This window comes from Periplaneta americana, chromosome 9, assembly GCF_040183065.1.
Source record: "Periplaneta americana isolate PAMFEO1 chromosome 9, P.americana_PAMFEO1_priV1, whole genome shotgun sequence".
Classification (NCBI taxonomy): Eukaryota; Metazoa; Arthropoda; class Insecta; order Blattodea; family Blattidae; genus Periplaneta; species Periplaneta americana.
Genome location: NC_091125.1, coordinates 48,630,418 through 48,650,069, shown reverse-complemented (window position 1 = coordinate 48,650,069; position 19,652 = coordinate 48,630,418). Strand labels below are relative to the sequence as shown.

At 34.1% G+C, this 19,652-nt stretch overlaps 1 protein-coding gene across 3 annotated transcripts in view; it reads right to left on the bottom strand.

Moving 5' to 3' along the window:
• slif (cationic amino acid transporter slimfast) overlaps positions 1 to 19,652 on the bottom strand; it is a 136,760-nt gene that overhangs the window by 14,036 nt on the left and 103,072 nt on the right. For all 3 annotated transcript variants that reach the window (XM_069834658.1, XM_069834657.1, XM_069834659.1), the window contains 8 exons: positions 19,146 to 19,307; positions 17,817 to 17,941; positions 16,087 to 16,184; positions 15,427 to 15,566; positions 12,229 to 12,331; positions 11,846 to 12,033; positions 8,315 to 8,481; positions 649 to 757 (listed from right to left, as the gene is read on the bottom strand). In XM_069834658.1, coding sequence (XP_069690759.1) covers positions 649 to 757; positions 8,315 to 8,481; positions 11,846 to 12,033; positions 12,229 to 12,331; positions 15,427 to 15,566; positions 16,087 to 16,184; positions 17,817 to 17,941; positions 19,146 to 19,307 — 1,092 coding nt within the window. The remainder of the gene's footprint in view (positions 1 to 648; positions 758 to 8,314; positions 8,482 to 11,845; positions 12,034 to 12,228; positions 12,332 to 15,426; positions 15,567 to 16,086; positions 16,185 to 17,816; positions 17,942 to 19,145; positions 19,308 to 19,652) is intronic.

Here is a 19,652-nt window from a genome sequence, read left to right as displayed (position 1 = left end):
TCAAATTATGAACTTCGCTATGTGAACGTCAATTCTTTACGAAAGAGTCCAAATGTACTATATGACTAATGTGCAGCATTTACAGTAACAGCTATATAGAAGTGTCAATATTGAATCCTGTTAGCTCTATCTGCCAGATCCACGCGGTCAGTGTTCCTGGTTGTGTGACTCAGGTTACTGCCTGCACAGGAGTTATTGGCAATGGGACATTAAGGAAATAATCATAACTGTATTTTTAGATCACCTTTTCTCTTTTGAAATCTTCTGTCACATGAGAATGGGACCATTACATAAGCAACTTTTTAGTTTCAACTATGTTTATTTATATTTGAAAAATAAACCGAAGTCATAATAAAATTAGACCAGTACCTATTACATTACCTACTGTACTCTAATATCGCTAATTAACAGCCTCTCAGATCCTACAGATCATATTCATAATATTTGTAAAACATAAATACAGTACATAGGAAAATGAAAAACATCCTTCATTGTCTGCGGAAGTGGTAGATGAAAGCAAACAGTTACGCCGCAGGTTTAAATAAATTTCTATGCATTTACAATACAAATATTCCACAATATTTTAAGCAGTCATACTTTGGAATAATAAAAGTAAAGATTCGTATTTATATTTGGATTAGAACTTACCAATTGCCAACCAAACACCAAATCGTATCCAAGTGTACTTGTCCAAAACTAACATGAGATATACATTTATGAAGACACTGAATCCAGGTACTATGGGCACTAAAGGAACCTGAAAATTGTAAATTATTTAAAATTACAATTAGCAGTAGAAGTAATAATAACATAAACAATAATCATTTCAGAAAATGTACCAGCATCCTATCACTGATTTTTGCGTTGAAGCCAAATAATTCAGTCAACGATTGGCTGCATAATAAATTGCATAGTATCGATTTCAAGCAAAGGCAACTTGTTACAACTGCCAGAATTGCTTTATATCTAATGAGTATCGCGGGTTCTTCCCCTTATGATGAAATGCTCGAAGAATGACGCTTGCTGTGCATTCCTTTTTATACTTAGGTCACGAAGGACTTCGAAATTCTCCTTTCTGCAGTACCAGTACTGGATATCATAAACAAGGGCTGCTGTAATTTTGAAATACTATGCTAAATAAATAAGTTTCACATGACGCCCAAGTCCTCGGTGCTTTATAATATTTATTTTCTCTTTTTCTCCTTCTTCTTCTTCCTCTTCGTCTTCTCCTGCCCACATGTTCAAAGCTCCGAGGTGTGTGACTCTTCTATTTCTTTCTCCATCTTCTGCTTCTACTTCCCTTGTCCCTCCTTTTTTTTTTTTCAAATATTGCTTGAAAGAAAACAGGACAAACACAAACAATAAATACAACCCTAATGTCTGTAAGAGAGAAATAGTTTCTGTTTACTAAACCAGAAATCTCATTCTAAAAATATGTTCTGGTGAAACCCCAATTGAATAATACTCAATTTTAAATTGGACTAACAACATTAACGAACTGCTTGATAGACCTCCACATACCATACATTAAGAAAAAATTACAATAAAAATGTCTACTATTACTGAGATGCGAATGAACTTCTTACTATTGATTAATAACTTTTTTCAGCCTGTTTCGTGTTAGGGCCCATCATGATTTCAACACTCAATGATTTTTAGATTTCATGTTGCATTCATTCTGGTACCAGTACTCTGATTTCTTACTCTGTCAATATTATTTTTCCTCTGAAGACTTCCTTGGTGCATTTCTTCTCTTCTTCTCCCTCGATCCATAAATTGCTTCTATAAATAATTTGTTATTATACTCAGTGCTGCAGCCAGTCGCGGCTCGTGGTTTTAAAATTGAGGAAGGCTCTAGGCTGAAGTGGCAAATTTTCAAGGTCTCGAGCATTAGTATTTCTTTATTTATGTTTTATTTGTTTATTCGTGTATTTCCGTAACTGGAAATTTTTAACAATAAGTTATTATAATATATATAATGGGCACTTGACTTAATTCATTTGCTTGTAGACGAAATCAGCCCTTCTCTCTTTCGATATATTACACACACAATTCATTGTTCTCAAAGAAACACTTGCAAACGGTTCTCACAATCACAAGTTCACAACCGCATACAATACCGATACTCGTATTATAAAGGACAAGCCAAAACTAATTCGCGCATTACAATTTCCATTATGTTATTTTCCCATCCCTGACGGAGGTTTGAAAAACTTTCACTTTATGGGATACTAGGAATACCAATTGTGTCAACGAATAATTAAACAACTCCTTCATCTTATCATCACAATGTTATCCTAAAATGCCAATTAGGCCTATGACCTACCGCAAAATGAATGAGAGAGCAGACGCATAAACTCAAGAATGGAGTGTCAGCCATTGTTTCTTTTCTCTTCTCCAAGAGAGTTTTTTAAAACTCAGAGCTAGAAAATGTTGGCAACGACTCAAGGCGTAGATGTTATGTTATGTTTTATTTAACGACGCTCGCAACTGCAGAGGTTATATCAGCATCGCCGGATGTGCCGGAATTTTGTCCCTCAGGAGTTCTTTTACATGCCAGTAAATCTACTGACATGAGCCTGTCGCATTTAAGCACACTTAAATGCCATCGACCTGGCCCGGGATCAAACCCGCAACCTTGGGCATAGAAGGCCAGCGCTATACCAACTCGCCAACCACGTCGACACTCAAGGCGTAGATCTCTATGCCTTATCTGTACCCTTATTAGCCAGACTCCACTAGGAAATCACCCCGTCCTGTTTCTATTGTGCGGAAGAGACAGTAAAAGGTTGAGCTCTGTTATTACTAGGGTATAGGCCACAACTTATCTCAAAAACATTTATCGGTACCAACAGTTCCAAATATATTGACCCTTATTAACGAACGAGCAGAGTAAAATTTCGATGTTTCTTCTCTATTGAAAATCTTTATTCTACTATTAAACACAAACAAATGTCAAGATTGTTGTAGATTTTTATTGGAGCCTTTAACTACGAGCTGCTACTGGCTGCAGCCGTAAAATTTGTAGAGGATATACACTGTCAGCCCTTTGTAGTCATACAATTAAATTGAGATGTTTATGATATTTATGTTGTTTTAAACTAACAAACAATATCATCATTCATTAAATGTATTATTTCTACACCATGTTCCTAAATGATTATCGGGGTTTCAGGTGGTTGGTATGGCTTTACAAATGAAAGTACATGTGTGTTTCTTACATGTAATGGAAGAAGAACTGTAAAAGTGCTCGCAGCATATGTTTCTCAACTTTGTTGTGTCACAGCATCATATTTACAAATTGGTGGCTCCTGTGTATAAGTAATTCTCTGTGTTGCAATTTGCGAAGTGCGGTTCTACAGCTTCCGTACAACGAGCTTCCTGACAGCAATTCAGAATTGACTCTCTATCCAACGATAACATTCGTCGATGGTATAGACAATTTGAAACGACTGGATGCATTTGTAAAGGGAAGAGTTCAGGACGTCCATGTGTGCCCAACAAAAGAATCGAGAATGTCAGAGAACCTTTTGTAAGTAGTCCATTATCCTCCAATCTCACACCATGTGATTTCTTTCTGTGGGGGTTATGTGAAAGACCATGTGTCCTACCTGGCACCACTACCTTCCGACCTGCCAGAATTGAGAAGAAGAATTGTTGCTGCTGTTGAGTCTTATTACTTCAGACATGCTGACTATTGGCTGGATGTCTGCTGTGTGACAAATACTGCTCACACTGAACACTTATATATGGTATGGTATGAAAACTCGTAGAGTCGCTCTTTATTCCCATATAAGATTTGTTCTTATATATTGCAAGCAAGAGAAATTAAACAACTCTGAAAGTCCTATAATCATTTAGGGACAAGATGTATTTCTGTAACCTTTTAATTGAGTATGGAATTTAACAGAAAAGACAATAGAAAATATGCTGACATTAATGCCCATCGTTTTTAAAGATTATTTGCATGAAAACCACCACATATAAAGTGCAAAGTGTTCTAATTTAAAAAAAAAAGTTGTGTGTATGCAATGAGAGTTTTACAGAACTAATTCATAAAACTGCAGTCATTACAGTAGATTTTTTCCACTCTGCAGCATTGATAACAAAATAGGCACAGTATAATCAAATCCTGGCATCTACAGACATTCTCGTCGATAAAACACACACACATCTGTTACTTTCTTGATCACAATAATGTAAATGAAGTTGTGTTTTTCTGTAATATAGTGATACTTTAAATATTTAGAATTAAGAATAAACAAAGGTATATGTTGAATAGCAGTAGCACAACAGAAATTCGTTCTGGGGGGAAAAGTCTAATCCCTTTGTACACTATCAAGCATGTCACTTGACCGGGAGCTGAAATAAAACACTTTCTTGATTTATAAAACTAATTTTAATGTTAAAATTAAAAATGTAAATAATAATTGTAATCGACAAAACTGGCACGATACGGTAGGATATATGAAATTGTAATGGAAAATGTAATTGAAAATAACGACAAAATGCAATATATTTATACTTTAATGCCAAGACTTCGCAGCTTTTTAGCCATGTCTAAAATCTCTTCAGGTTTTAGTACAATGTCTTTATATATGTATAAGAGAGCCTGTCCGTTCAGTTTGTTTTCTCCTGTAGAATTTTTCAGTGAAGTTTTAAAAAAACATAAGTGGAGAATGATCTCTCTGCACTAAAAGCTGTAATTGGTAGTGTTGCCATTAACTGTAAGAGTTTTCTTCTTACTGCTGGGTATTTTCTTGCAAGGCTTCCAGACAGTACAATTTAGTACGCTACATTTTTATTTCACCTTGCAATTTTTCATTATGTGATCTCAGTATTCGCTGCATAGCATCTCCACCAGTTGTTTGTTATTTTCCTCTGAAAAGTCTTGAGGTGGAAGGCAGTAATATGGTCTTGTGCTTTACAAATCTTTCTAGTGGTGGTCCAGAAAAGGTAAAAAGCAGCTCTCCTATTACAAAAGTTCCAAGAGTGTCATACTCGACATCATCACATCTGGTTTGAAGTTCTGTAGTTCTTGGTACCGTACTCTTAAAGATATATTATAATTTTCACAGAAACTCTGAACATCCTTAAAATAATTGAGAACTCCTCTTCTGTATTGACTCTCAAACCCTGTATTACTTTTCTTGTATCTTCTGCATAACAGATGACTGTGGAGAGATAATATTTTGAAAGTGGAAAACTGTTTGGAAACTATGTTTAAAGCAATGGCAAATTCACACTTGCTTATTGCACTGTACAAAAAGGCTTTCACTGTTAACAGAATCTTTATCCGTCCATGAAGAGCTAATTTCTTGAAGGGCCTTCACAATTGAATCATACATTTCAGTGAAAACGTTTACTAAATCATGTCACCGTATCCATAGAGTTGGGGAAGACTGCTTCAGTTTTCTTTTAATGACTGTCATTGAATTCAATTCAACACAGCCTGACCTTTGGATGTGTTGAAAAAATCGTACATTGTTGCATTTTACAGTTTATAACACTGAAGAAAAATTTAAGTGCTAATCACGTTTTGGGGGACAGTGACCGATTCCGTTGTCCTGCCCCCCTCGTTGTTGCTCCTCTGTTGAATTTTCATTTCATTTCATTTACTGTATTCCATAGATCTTACATTAGCATTGAAGCTTTAAGATGTTGAACAAGTCAAGATATTACAAGATTACAATTTTTTGGCGAGATGAATGAATAGACAGAGTGCATATGTAGTACTGGTTGAATAGACTGCAAAGAAATCGCAATGCTGGCACCCAGCTCTCTGAACAGCTAGCTTACTACTTATTCAGACAGATTGCTGTCAGTGACACGCCACATGGTGTCACCAATTTGACATCCCACAAGCTATTAGTATAAAATATTACTAACTATAAGCTGTTAAAATATCGTTTATTTCCTCAAATTAACAAAGGGGATCCTGAAAGTAATTGCCTTTTTGTTCCAAACATTTGTTGTATCTATTGAAGAAGTGATGCATCCACTCTCTGCAGTTCTCATTGAGCAATGGAGGTGATGTTTTCCCGGATGCTATTTTTTAGTTCTTCTGGGGTGTATGAATTATTTTTGTACATTTTGTCTTTAAAAGTTACCGAGAGATAACAGTTCCAAGAGGTTAGTTCTGAGGATAGGGATGAAATCAAGTCTCATTCGAAACAGAAGAAAATTAGAATCAATTTCACTGTCACACACTCCATTTAAAATCAACTCATAAAATTCACGCCAGATTACAGGATCACCGGGTCGTGGTTCCTCCAACACTGTGACTTGATAAGGTTTTTAATTAATAGCTCTGCAGCAATCCGCACAAAACTGCAAGATGTACCTGTTTCTTGCAAAAGATTATGAAGCGATTTTTAGGGGAATTCTCCTCGATGAGCATTCATTCATTCATAGTGTTCTACCCAAGAACAGGTCTTTCACTGCAAATCCAGCATTCTCCTGTCTTCCTCTTAGTCTCTGCATATGATCCATATATCTTAATATCGTCTATCATCTGACAGAATATCTTCTTAATCCTGAATTCTTCTCCCATTCACCATTCCTACCAGTGCATCCTTCAGTAGGCAGTTTCTTCTTAGCCAGTGATCCAACCAATTCTTTTTCTCTTCCTGATCAATTTCAGCGCTATTATTTCTTCACCCAGTCTAACATAGCTTCGTTTCTTATTCTATCTGTCTATTTCACATGTTCCATTCTTCTCCATATCCACATTTCAAGTGCTTCTAGTTGCTTCTCTTCACTTTGTCGTAATATTCATGTTTCTGCCCAAAACAATGTTACACTACACAAAGCACATCACTAGCCTCTTTCTTAGTTCTTTTTCGAGCGGTTTGCAGAAGATGCTCCTTTTTTCTATTAAAAGCTTCCTTTTCCATTGCTATCCTCCTTTTGACTTCCTGGCAGCAGCTCATGTTACTGCTTATAGTACACCCCAAGTATTTGAAGTTGTCCACATGCTCTATTGCCGCATTAGAATTCACAAGTTTACCTTCTTTACTTTTCTTCCTATGACCATGGTCTTCGTCTTGTTTGCATTTATCTTCATCCCATATTGCTCACAACGTCATTTAGCTCCAGTAGCATATCTCTTAGTATCATCCCTCTTCTACTAACAACACCATATCATCAGCAAATCTTATGCACTGAACATAGTACTCGTTTTCTGAGTCTCTTACCTGTGACACATTTTCGGTATTTAGTCACAAGGCCACGGATCGTTTTCCAACTTGGAACATTGGTTGGTTGGTTGGTTGGTTGGTATACAATGGCTAGGGACTGACTCACGTCATTAATCTTCTTGCTTCCCAGTAGAGTCCTGGAAGGTCTCTTATTTTCTGCTTTCATCTATCTAGACGTCTGTAGTGTAGTAGGTAGTTCTTGTTCATGATATTATTACTGAGAAAGATGGTGCATTGATTTGTTGTGATAATTCCTATTTTGTTGAAATGTTCATTGAGGCGATCATGACCACTTGCCAATCTGAATAAACTGTGAATAATTTTCGTGATTCTGATTTTATTGATTTTGTATAGTTTTCAATGTGACTTAGAACGTTATCACCTGAGAATCTTGCCTAAAATCGAAGTTGAACCACAGGAGGTGAATTAGTTAATACATGCTTATCATACATTAACACTGCCTGTGCAATGATATGACTTATCTATGTGTCATTATATACTAAAATTTAATAACGATCATACCAGTACAACTATATCAATTTACATTAAAAAAAGATTCAACATGACTCACATAAGCTGACCTTCGAAGCCAGTGTTGCATCATTAGTGACAGCAAGCTCACTGCATAAGCAGAATCTATGAGTGAGGCGAGGGAGAGTCAAAATGATGTGTTGCGTTTTATATTATCTACTCATCAAGTATATCCTTGTATACTCTCGAATATAGTCCTCTGCATTCAGGCTTCAGTGTCTTTTCTTTATTTTTTCACACAGGTAATACATCATTTAAGTAGGAAGGTATCCTAAAACTTATAATTGCTTATTATATTAGTTTGTTTTGTTTGTAACCATTACGATTAATTTAGTATCGGTAACCAAATAATAAAAGTCATAATTTCTCAGATTAACATTTACATGAAGTATTAATCTTTAATAACGGAAATATTTATCTATAAAAATGTTTATGGGTAACTAAGTTGTTTCATTACTGTACAGTAGTCAATAATAATAATAATAATAATAATAATAATAATAATAATAATAATAATAATAATAATACACTAAAATCTTGCAGAAAATATCCATGAAGTAGACATTATCGTTTGTCTTGCTTACCTTAAATGAAAGTTTAATACTGGAGACAGGTTGTCTGCAGATGATTAATAGTATTACAAGCATTAGAAAGAGGAAGATAACAATCAACACAACTGCCCATAAATAACGACTATTTAGAGCTTCGCCTGCATAGATTATAATAGAGCAGACACCAACAGCAAGTATACCTGAAAAAAAGCGATATAAAATCACGTATTAAACTCCAGACTGCATTCTCTAACATGGTTAATGGCTACTGTTACGTAAAACGTTTCCTTTCTTAGATTTTATAGCATATTCAATATTGAGATAGGTCTACTGGTATAGGTAATTAGCACATAAGGATCAAATATCATTTGCATCAATGTTTTATCTTTTCTGAATGAGTAACTATCTTTTACTGTGAATTATCTTACATAGTGTTTCTAGTTTAGTGTAATTAAGCCTATTATCTAAAAGGTTTTTAACTATGGAGATAGACCAAATAATTACCGGTACCATTGCTTTATAACAAAAACAATGTTTCTGATATACTATTAAAAACAACGTAAGTTTAACAAATAGCAATACATGTCCTACAGATACAGAAATAACATTTGGACGGAGTTCTCTGTAATATACTGTATATTTTAAGATACAACCAAGGACACTGCAGATATGTAGAATAGACGAATGGCATAATCATATTTCAAGGGTGGGAACGGAAAGTTTGGTAAGACCAAACAAGAAATAAGACACCCATTGAAGACAGCAAGCAAGTAACCTAAAATAGAAAAGGAGACTGTGCTCTTATTTTTTATTTAAAATGTTGCTTTTAAGTTTAAAGTCAAACATATGAAAGACGAATAGTAGCAAATGTATAATGTGCATGACTTCGCGACTGAATTCAAAATAATTCAACACTAAGAAGTTAGGTGAAAGAGTAGTGAAACGTAGAAAAATTCTCTCTGGCACCGGGATTTGAACCCAGGTTTTCAGCTCTACATGCTGGTGCTTTATCCACTAAGCCACACCGGATTCCCATCCCAGTGTTGGATCGAATCCTCTTAGTTTAAGTTCCACCTCTTGGGTTCCCTCTAGTGGACTTAAACTCAGAGGATTCGATCCGACACCGGGATGGGAATCCAGTGTGGCTTAGTGGATAAAGCATCAACACGTAGAGCTGAAAACCCAGGTTCAAATCCCGGTGCTGGAGAGAATTTTTCTCCATTCTACTACTCTTTCATCGTACGATGACGCAGAATATCTGCATGGAAACATCATATGTACTTCGGTACATTAAAATAATATATACTAAGAAGTTAATTCAGAATTCATTCATTCATTCAGTGTTCTGTTCAAGGGCAAGTCTTTCACTCCAAACCCAACTTTCTCCAATCTTTCTTATTTTCTGCCTTCCTCTTTGTCTACTCATTTGATCCCTATATCGTAATGTCGTCTATCATCTGATATATAAGTTGAAAATTGAAGAGTTACACTGAAACTACGGTATCTACTACATACGTATTGTTAGTTGAATTTCTAGAGCATTTGCTTTCTACACAGGAGATCCGAATACAAATTCTAGTGAATGTAAGTAAAATAATATGTGGTGGATAAAAATGGTGTTCAAGTACATTTACGATAGGGTTCCCAGACATATTTGAAAAAAATACGGGACACTTATCAGTTATCATTGAGTAAGTTTAGTATACACACCCATCAAATATGCCAATCTTTCACAAACACTTTACTAACTAAGGGTAAGTAAACAAATAGAAAACAAAATTGTTAGGGAGCATATTTGCATTAAATTTAAGCTTCTTTTTGTAAGTTGCCTTCAAATTGTTTTTTTACTAAGTTATGACAGAAATAGCTACAAAATACACTAGTCGCGTGACAATATTCTTATAAATCAATCCGCCTTGGCCTTGCAATATTTCTTTGAAGAATGAATTTCACTTAACAATTGTTTATTTTGAAGAGCCATGTCATGAAAAGCAACACAATCCTTACTGAAGAATGATTTTACAGTACAACAAGCATTGATTTTATTGCTTTACAGACAATTTATTTTTTTCATCAGTCCATAGAGCATTCATGCGAGAAAATAATCTTTCGACACATGCATTTGTTCCAGGAATACACATAATGATCTCCACTACCCTCTTCAAATTTGAGAGTTCTCTTTCAGTACTTTTTTATACTTATTTATTGACAAGGCCATTTATTGAGTATGCTCCAACGAGTATAACTCATATGTAGGGGCTATACAAGAACACATACATATGTGTACAATGTAATTTAAAAAGTCATTAAATTACATTCTGTGAAAAACAAACAATATCTCAAGAATTCATTAAATAAAGAAAGCAAAATATGAACAAATGCTAAGATAACATAAAGTTTTGGGCAGAAAGAAAAAAAAGTTTGAAACCATGAAATAAATAAATCAACTGAGAATTAAAATAAATAATCTTCCCAAAAACGTATTTTTAAACAATTCTTAAAACACAGCAATTTGGTAAAATTCCATATTCTAAAGGAAGTTGGTTAAAAGTTGTTATTAAAAATGCTTAATTCCTTTCGTTCCATAAGTTATTGAGCTCTACTGAGAAAAAAAAATATATTTTCTTTTTGTCTTGTTAAATGAGTACCAGTATGTATCTCTTTATTAAACTGAAATACAATATTACTGTGTATTAAATTGTTAACAACTTTGTACATGAAAATAGCTGCACCTAATTTGATAATTAATTCAACTAGCAGAACAAAAGAAAATTGATCTAGACATCTAACTGGAGTAAAATAATGAAAACCCAATAAATTTCTTAAAGCTCTATTTTGAATAATTTGTAAAGGTCTCAAAGCAGTTTATACATATACATTAAATGAGAATGGATAAAAGCATAATATACAAGATATAGGCAAAGACCTTTTAAAGAGATCCACCCAGACTTCAACAAAACGTTTGGTGTTTCCATTACTCACAATAATTGTTTCATTTTAGCCCATCTAGTCACCTGCAATGATGAAGTGCGATGTTTGTAATTTTTAATATAGACTAGACATAGTGCCGGTAACTTTTCCATTTTTTCTCAGTTTAGAATTCTAGAATACGGGACGGAAAGCTGTCCCAAAAACTTTTCTCGGGACAACAGGATGCACTGACGAAAAATGGGACGATCCCATATTTTATGGGACATCTAAGAACCTTAATTTACGGGGACACTCATGTTTCTCTTGCCAATATTTCACTCCTTCTCCAGCAATTATCCACATTATTACTGTTGCAAAGCAGATCCACTGTGACGTGGTGAATGAATTATGAGCAATGTGATAAGACAACAAAGAGGTCTATAGCTTCAGCAATTGAGTCTTGGAAACAAAGGCACTACATTGGTACCGGTGTATCATAATATTCATAATATTAAGTAGGAACCACTAAGGGATGGAGAAAGAAATCACTTTAAGGTCTATTTTTGCTATGCTATTTCCTCCTGTGTCAAATAGTTAAGAAAATAGAACATTTAATTTTAATTTATGAATGAAATGTTAGGAAACATTACTTACTGAACAGAACAATTCCCCATTTTGTTATGGCTGACGACAACAAGCTGGGGTACTTTATCATTGATAGGTTAAATAATTGCTTCATTGAATGAAGAACTGTGTTTGTAATACCGGTACCTCTTCCATCATATCTTATTCCCTGATCATGTGACGAATAATCAAACGTAACTGGAGCAGGGTCTTCATATCTGAAAACAATAATCAAAGAATATAATTTCAATCAGAATAAATTTTACTGACTTGTGAGACTTTAAGAAATGTACGTACGTCATACATCCCAAATAAATAACATAATAATTGCTGATAACATTTTTGTCAACATTAAGCAACTTGAACTTTATTCTTTAAACTCATTTAAGATATATAAAGTATCATAAACATACCTAAGGACAAGGACACAGATTGCAACAATGGTGTAAGCTAACAATGTCCCTATAGACATCATATCAATCAGTTGCTGCAAATCAAATATGGTAGCCATTATTCCTGAAAATAGGCACAATAGACATGTTACATAAAATATTCTAAATAAAAGTGTAAAAATAATATATTTCTCATATACGGTATTTTACATAATCCTAAATCTTGACGATTTACTGCCACTTGAAGAAAGCTTACTGGTAGGCCTACCTGTTATCTTAGTTACTCACTGGGTATGCACCCAAGAAGAAATGTATGTAACATGATATTATCTCTTACCACACCTTTTTTTTTTACAATGAAATGATTCATTTTTGGTTAATCTGAACTTATTAATTTATATATTCACCTTATTACATTGTACCATAGTTTTTGTCGGAAGTGCTTGATTTGAGGTAAGCCTATATTAAAAAGTTCTAGTATATTCGGAACACAAATATATTCTTCATTATATTTATGTGCCCATTTTTAGGCAACAGTACACATCATGAGGACTACCTTTGTGGAATTCGCAATGTTGACTATTATAATTGTTTATGCTTCTTAGAGAGTCATCTGGTAAAACAATTAAAAAAATTGAGTGACTTTTCCCCCCTCCCTTTTAAGGAGGAGAGGCCCAAATGCTTGCACTGCAGCCTGAGGCTTATTGTGCTTACTACTCCTATTCTGTAAATGATATTTGTCGCCGAACAGCTGTGCTTTTTTATGAAATAGCTTGCTGCACTGTAAACATAACCCATGCTATGGGAGTGATGAAAATTATATGAGAATAAATAATGGTGAAATGAGTCCGAGGTCAACGCCAAAAGCTACCCAGCAATTCTGCTTCAATTGGTTTAGAAAAAACCTCGTAAAAAACCCAATCAGATAACTTGCCCAAACAGGATCTGAATCCGGGCCTGTTCATTTTACGTCAGACATGCTGTTACACCACAGTAGTGGACGTAAAGTGACTTAGAAGAGAAGATAGATAAGCAGCATATTATTATGATGTACGGTACCGAAGTACATATGATATTTCCATGCAGGAATTCTGCATTACCATATGTTGAAGGATGGATAGAACAGAGAAAAATTTTCTCTGGCACTGGGACTCGAACCTGGGTTTTCAGCTCTACGTGCTGATGATTTATCGATTAAGCCACACCGGATTCCAGTTCCAATGCTGGATCGAATCCCTTCAGTTTAAGTTCGACCTCTCAGTTTTTCTTTGGTGGCCTACCCTCATGTACTGTGTCACAGAATATGTGACATTTAGTGAATCAAGATGGCGCTCATCCCATCGGATCCTGGCCACTTAGTCACTCGTAATGAGTGCACTTCTGTACATAGTTCGTTGGACATTGTGCCACTGCCACAGTCATATTCCGTGACACAGTAGGCCTACATGAGGGTAGGCCACCAAAGAGAAAACTGAGAGGATTCGATCAGGCATTGGAACTGGAATCCAGTTTGACTTAGTGGATAAAGCATCAGCACGTAGAGCTGAAAACCCGGGTTCGAATCCCGGTGCCGGAGAGAATTTTTTTCTGTTCTATCCATCCTTCATCACAAGATAAGCAGCATACCAAGAGCCAATTTGTCTGTATCAGGGGTAAGGTACCAGGAAGTTCACATTGTTGTTATTTGTTCACTACTAGGTAGCTACGTATTGTAAAAAGTAACCTGTGATTAGCTTTCATAACTTAAGAAAACCTTCTCGGAGAAAAAAGTAAAAATGGACGTGTATGATATAAGAGGGCTGTTTTCAGGAAAAACTAGTTAACTACAAAATTTTCGATTTTGAGAGTTTTAATGTATTTGTATGTTTTTGGACCAGAATATTCGAATCTCGCTATAAGAACTGAGCTAAACCCACAAACTACAGTAGGAAATTGAAAGTGACATACGAGAGTTCTACAGAATGGCGAATTTAACATAACTTTTTATCTACAGAGATTAATTAATAATAGGTATCTTGTGGTCACACTGGTTAAGTTCTGAAGGACTTTTGCTTCCTTTCATTGTTGGCTGCACATGAGGCATACTGTTCATTTTTGTCATGTTGTCTTTCTGAATACTCTATGTCAGTGACTTTCAACATTTTGGCGCCGGAATTTAAATACTTCTATAGCTGGGATTTTTACAGCTTTACTATGATTAAAACATACACTCTTATTTCTCAATATACATTAACTTCATTTCTTATATGCCCCATATATGCACCTGAATAATAAGTTTTCTTTTTCAAATGACTGGCACTTTGCACTTACCATATTGGATAATAATACAGCATATAGCCTATTAATAAGAATAGAAAGATAAGTTTTATGAATATTCGTGAAAATGATTAATTTTTGCAATGGTACTATATGATCAAATAATAATAATTTTTGAAAAAAAAAATCCATTAAGATAATAATATATATCGTCGTTGATTTTATGAAACCTCCTATGTGACAGTATAGAGCATAGTTTTTTAGGAGGAAGAAAAAATTAATTAATATCAATAGGCCTACACTGATCCGTGACATGTCCATTATATTCACCAACGTTTTCTACCGAATTATCTAATATTATTATGTAGGCCTATTGATATTTAATTACCGGTACTTCTTTCTTCCTCCTGAAAAAAAAAAAAATATATATACTCTGTACTGTAACATAAGAGGTTTCATAAAACCAACGACGATATGTTCCACCTGAAAAAAATGTCTATATATTTGTAGATAACGAGTTTTGTGAAAACACCCCTCAATTTGACTACATAATTTTAAAGAGATGTATAACAAATTCCTACAAAGAGAGATTCGAATCTTTCACATCAGTTAGGTCAATTACATATTCTTGGAAATCTATCCTTTCTCGCATGAACAAGATGAAGATTTTGGAAAACTTTCCATTAACAGGAACAAAATTTATCACACCACTCCCCAAATTTTAGTTTTAAGATATCAATAACTGGACAAACTACATGAAAGACTGTATTCTGAATAAAATATGAACAAATGTGTTGCCGATACCGTGTATTAATTATGTTAAAGTACAATAACAAAAGAGTGCACATTGTTAGTGAGTTCAGGAATTATTATCTTAATAAAGTGATTAATGTATTAGACAAACGTGTAGATTAGTAGGATTACTAGTATTTCTCAGAAAATATATAAATAAAAACTCTTTACCAGCCAATAGTCCTGATATTATTGTTGCTAGCACTGGTGTCTTAGTTCTTGGATTAATCTTGGCCAAGAATCGAAACAGCAGACCATCATTAGCCATGGCATACAGAACTCGAGGTAGGGGAAACATTGCTCCCAACAGACTGCATAAAACAGATTATGATCCTTGGTCAGAAAACGAGCTATACAGCATATTAAAATTGCAGTTTTTCATTATGACATTATTGCTATGGCCTATGCATGGTTAGGCTTTCAAGATGATCTTCGTGGTGTGAGTTTTTGGGTATTTGCATTGTGTGCTAGATGTAGAGACATCCAACGTTTCGAAGATAATGTTGTCTCCATCATCAGGGAAGATATAGAAAGGGGAGAAAAGCTCTTGGTAATGGGTCTAATAGGTAGGCTTTCAACAATTCCCCTTTTCCTACCTTCTCTGATAATAGGGGTCACATGTACTGTAGCTACAAAACATTTTAATGTCTCTACAACATGGACAGGATGCAAATAAAAGAAAAAAATCTCGCACCACTACTTAGACCTATGTTAGATTCTAATCTTTCTAATAATCACACTTGCAACATAATATGCATCAACATGATCTTGAAAATTAACTAAGACTTCCAATAGATAAGTTAACAACTTACAGAATTACAATTTTCTTACCTTGTACAAAGAGCAAACACTGCACCAACTGTAACAATCCACATGATAACTGGCCAGCCAATTTGTGTAAAAACATGTGGTAATGGTGCATTTTCATCCTGAAAAGGTTAGGGTATATTTATTTTTGAGTAAATTATATTTACAATGCATACATGATAATTGAAGACAAAGGGAAAGAATGCTCCATGTCTGTGGTGTTGAGGTAATCCTCGGTTTAGATGAACATGAAGTATTCTTTTCCCAGATTTCAAAGAGACTTTTCGTACGACTGGGATCATTTTTCCGTTTATTGCTTTAGGTACGGTACGTGATAGTATTCATGCTAAGCCACCAGATTATACCACCAGCTCCTTTCACACCAAAAGTGGACATGAAGCATTTTTATTGCTTGTCTTCAATATTGTATTATCGATCTAATTCGTGAAGTGATTAATCTCAACTCATAATCATTCGTACTTTTTAATTGAACTTCTAATGCCGAGCCAATGACACTATAAAATTCTGACATTTTACGTCATCACAAAGAAAAGAGTACCAGTAGTAGCTAAATTTAAATTTCATGGTTCAAAGAAATGAAAATAGTTCACGAAAGTTTTCTTTTTCAATTTCACTTTTTAACAATGGAGAACAATGTATAAAGTAAACAATAATTTGTTAAATAGGATTGGTAATGAACATTCTTTTTCGTAACTCTGGCTATATTTTATCACCGTAAGACAGAAAGGTTATTTTTCCTGTGTTTATCAGCCAAACAACGGCAGTTAATTTTCGTTCAATTTTAGGTTATAAAAATACCTTATGTAATTTTAATTTCTTGAAGATAATCATAAAATATCAATATATAAATATTACTTTTACCATTTCGTAGAATAGAATTATTATAATTTAATGCACTTCACATTTATGAAACAGAATCTTTTATTTTTTGTAACACATTACTGCGCCAATAAAACAAATTCAGCATACCGGTATTTGCAGTACATATCTTCAAATTATTCTGGTACATACGACATGAATTAAGGATGAAATATTACATTAATATTTACTCAGTGTCCTATATCATTGTACGTGATCTACCTACCTACCTATCCACACACATATCTACCCACCTACCTACCTACCTACCTACACACCCACCCAACTGCCTATCTACTTGTCTATCTATTTATCTTCTCATATATTAAATCTTCGGTCTCAAGTTTTTTTTTTTTTTTAATTCTCGTCAAATAATCCATTTTCCTGTAATTCCTTTATCTTTTCAGAAATGCTTGCAGTATGTAGCTATATACACAAAAATAAATTACTGAAGCATAATCGTTCAATTGTTAATGCTTTATGCTTAATCATACAATAAGAATAAAATGTGTGATATAAGCTGTATGACAAGAATCATTAGGTCCATGCCCAGGGCTTGTGAAATGCTCAGGAATTTGACAAATAAATAAAATGTTTGATGGAACAGAATAGTTTATATTGCAATTTTCATCTAAACAGGATCCAAAATATTTAATTAAAATTTGTGTTTGACATAACATCACGTAGGTAACTATAAAGGAACACCAACTCATAATTTGAGGGCATTTCTACTGAATTTCTGGAAATAATATCTTCTAGGACTCGAATTCTTAAGCATCAAAAGAAAAAGTTTATATTTAGTATCTCACATAGAAAGTAATTTTCATATCTTTTAGAAGATTATTTTAGCAAAGAATTATAATTGAATTTCATACCTGATCATAATATGGCCACATCATTGTAAGAACTGTTGAGATGCCAAAATAAGCTAAAAATATTATAATCAAAGATGTTACGATGGCAACTGGAATGGATCTTTGTGGATTTTTCGCTTCTTCTCCTGAAAATTAGATTAACAGATTGTCGTCAAATATTTTTGTCAATCGTTCGTGTGATTTTATGATATATATTTATTTTCTTAACCAAAACCCCAATGTTCAATTATATATAGCCTACCGGTATCAGAAATATACTTTTTTTTTTGCAGTAGACTGTAGACCTATTTAATTGTCAATAAAACCAGAATCACTGAAAAAATGTCCATATCAATGAATATTCTTAGTGTATCTATGATGCTGATATCACGTAATTCACTGTAGTCCAGCATTGCCTCCAACTAGGATTTGTTCTAACAAATAAGGGGTAAGTTGATTAGTATTCATACAGAACATGCTTTCTGCCAGTAGCCAGCATTGAGATGCGGTTATTATATGTTGCATAGCTGAGTCTTGTACAACCGGAATTTTATTGATGATTTTAATTTGATTTTTTTTAGGATTTGTGGATATCCAGTACCATAAAAACAATGTTTTACAGAACTTGTTTTAGCCAAATAATACAAGTCATCCGCATATGACGCTTCCCTCATACTGCAAGCTCCTCAGTTGCATTTTCTGCTGTATACCTCGCAGTTACCACAAAATTGGCCGCCATTTATACAGTACTGGTAGTAACTTCAGTTTCTAAAACCTGTTTAGTAAGGAAAATGTTTATAAACAACTTAAAAATGAATACAGGTGCATCTTACCTATGTCACAAGATATGTTCAAAGTGTTCTTCTCCTGCTTCAGTACATTTTGATAACTCGAAGATTGTTGTGAAATACTCAACTACTGTCTTCTTGTAAAATGTTCGAAATTACTTGTTGGATATTTTCTTCCATATAGTAACTTAAAGCTATAAAAACTCGCTGCAATATGCTATCCTCAAACAATTATGAAAAGAAACACACAATAGATTGCACTACACTATGCATGAATGAATACCCCTTCAGTGTTCTCAAACAATTAGAAAAGACCACAATAGCTTGCACTACATTACGCACAAATGAGTAATCTCTTTAGTAGCTAACAGACTGAACTGCATGGTAGAAGAAGAAACTCTAGTTAAGGGCTACATATGACTACAGTTGACTTTATGTTATCAGCATCCTGCTGAATACATTAAGAAGATTGATTATGATATAATACGAATATAGTGATGACGAATTTCATGCTGGTACTTAAACTGCTTTATGAACTTTGTAGTGCTAATAATACTGGTACCTGTTGTTGCCACACAGTCGAAGCCTACAAAACCGTAGAAGCACTTGGCTGCGCCTGCCATTATGCCAGACACTCCAAAAGGCATGAAACCCCCTTCACCTGCTTTATCAGCCACTTCAGCTGGAATTTTTGATTTTGGTATATTCCAGTTACTGATATCACCTAAAAAATATTTTATTAGGTTATGAATTTCACTGAATTAAAACTTATTGTATTTCTTCAGTTCCTATTTACTCATGTGTAAATGACATAAGACAAAAACTCTCTAAAGTGCACGACATTCATGACACTAGTGTCTTTAACATAAGAATAATTATTGTAGAAAAGTATATCATTATAACACATAACTAGAACCTGTAATATTGTAAAATAATTAAAGAAATATTTTTCCATGTGAAAGCATTTCCTGATAATTCTTTCTTGAGAAAAATATTCTCAATTATTACTGATTTACATGTCGTCATTTCCCTATTAATAATTTTAAGTGTGTTAAAGATTGCTGTTCTG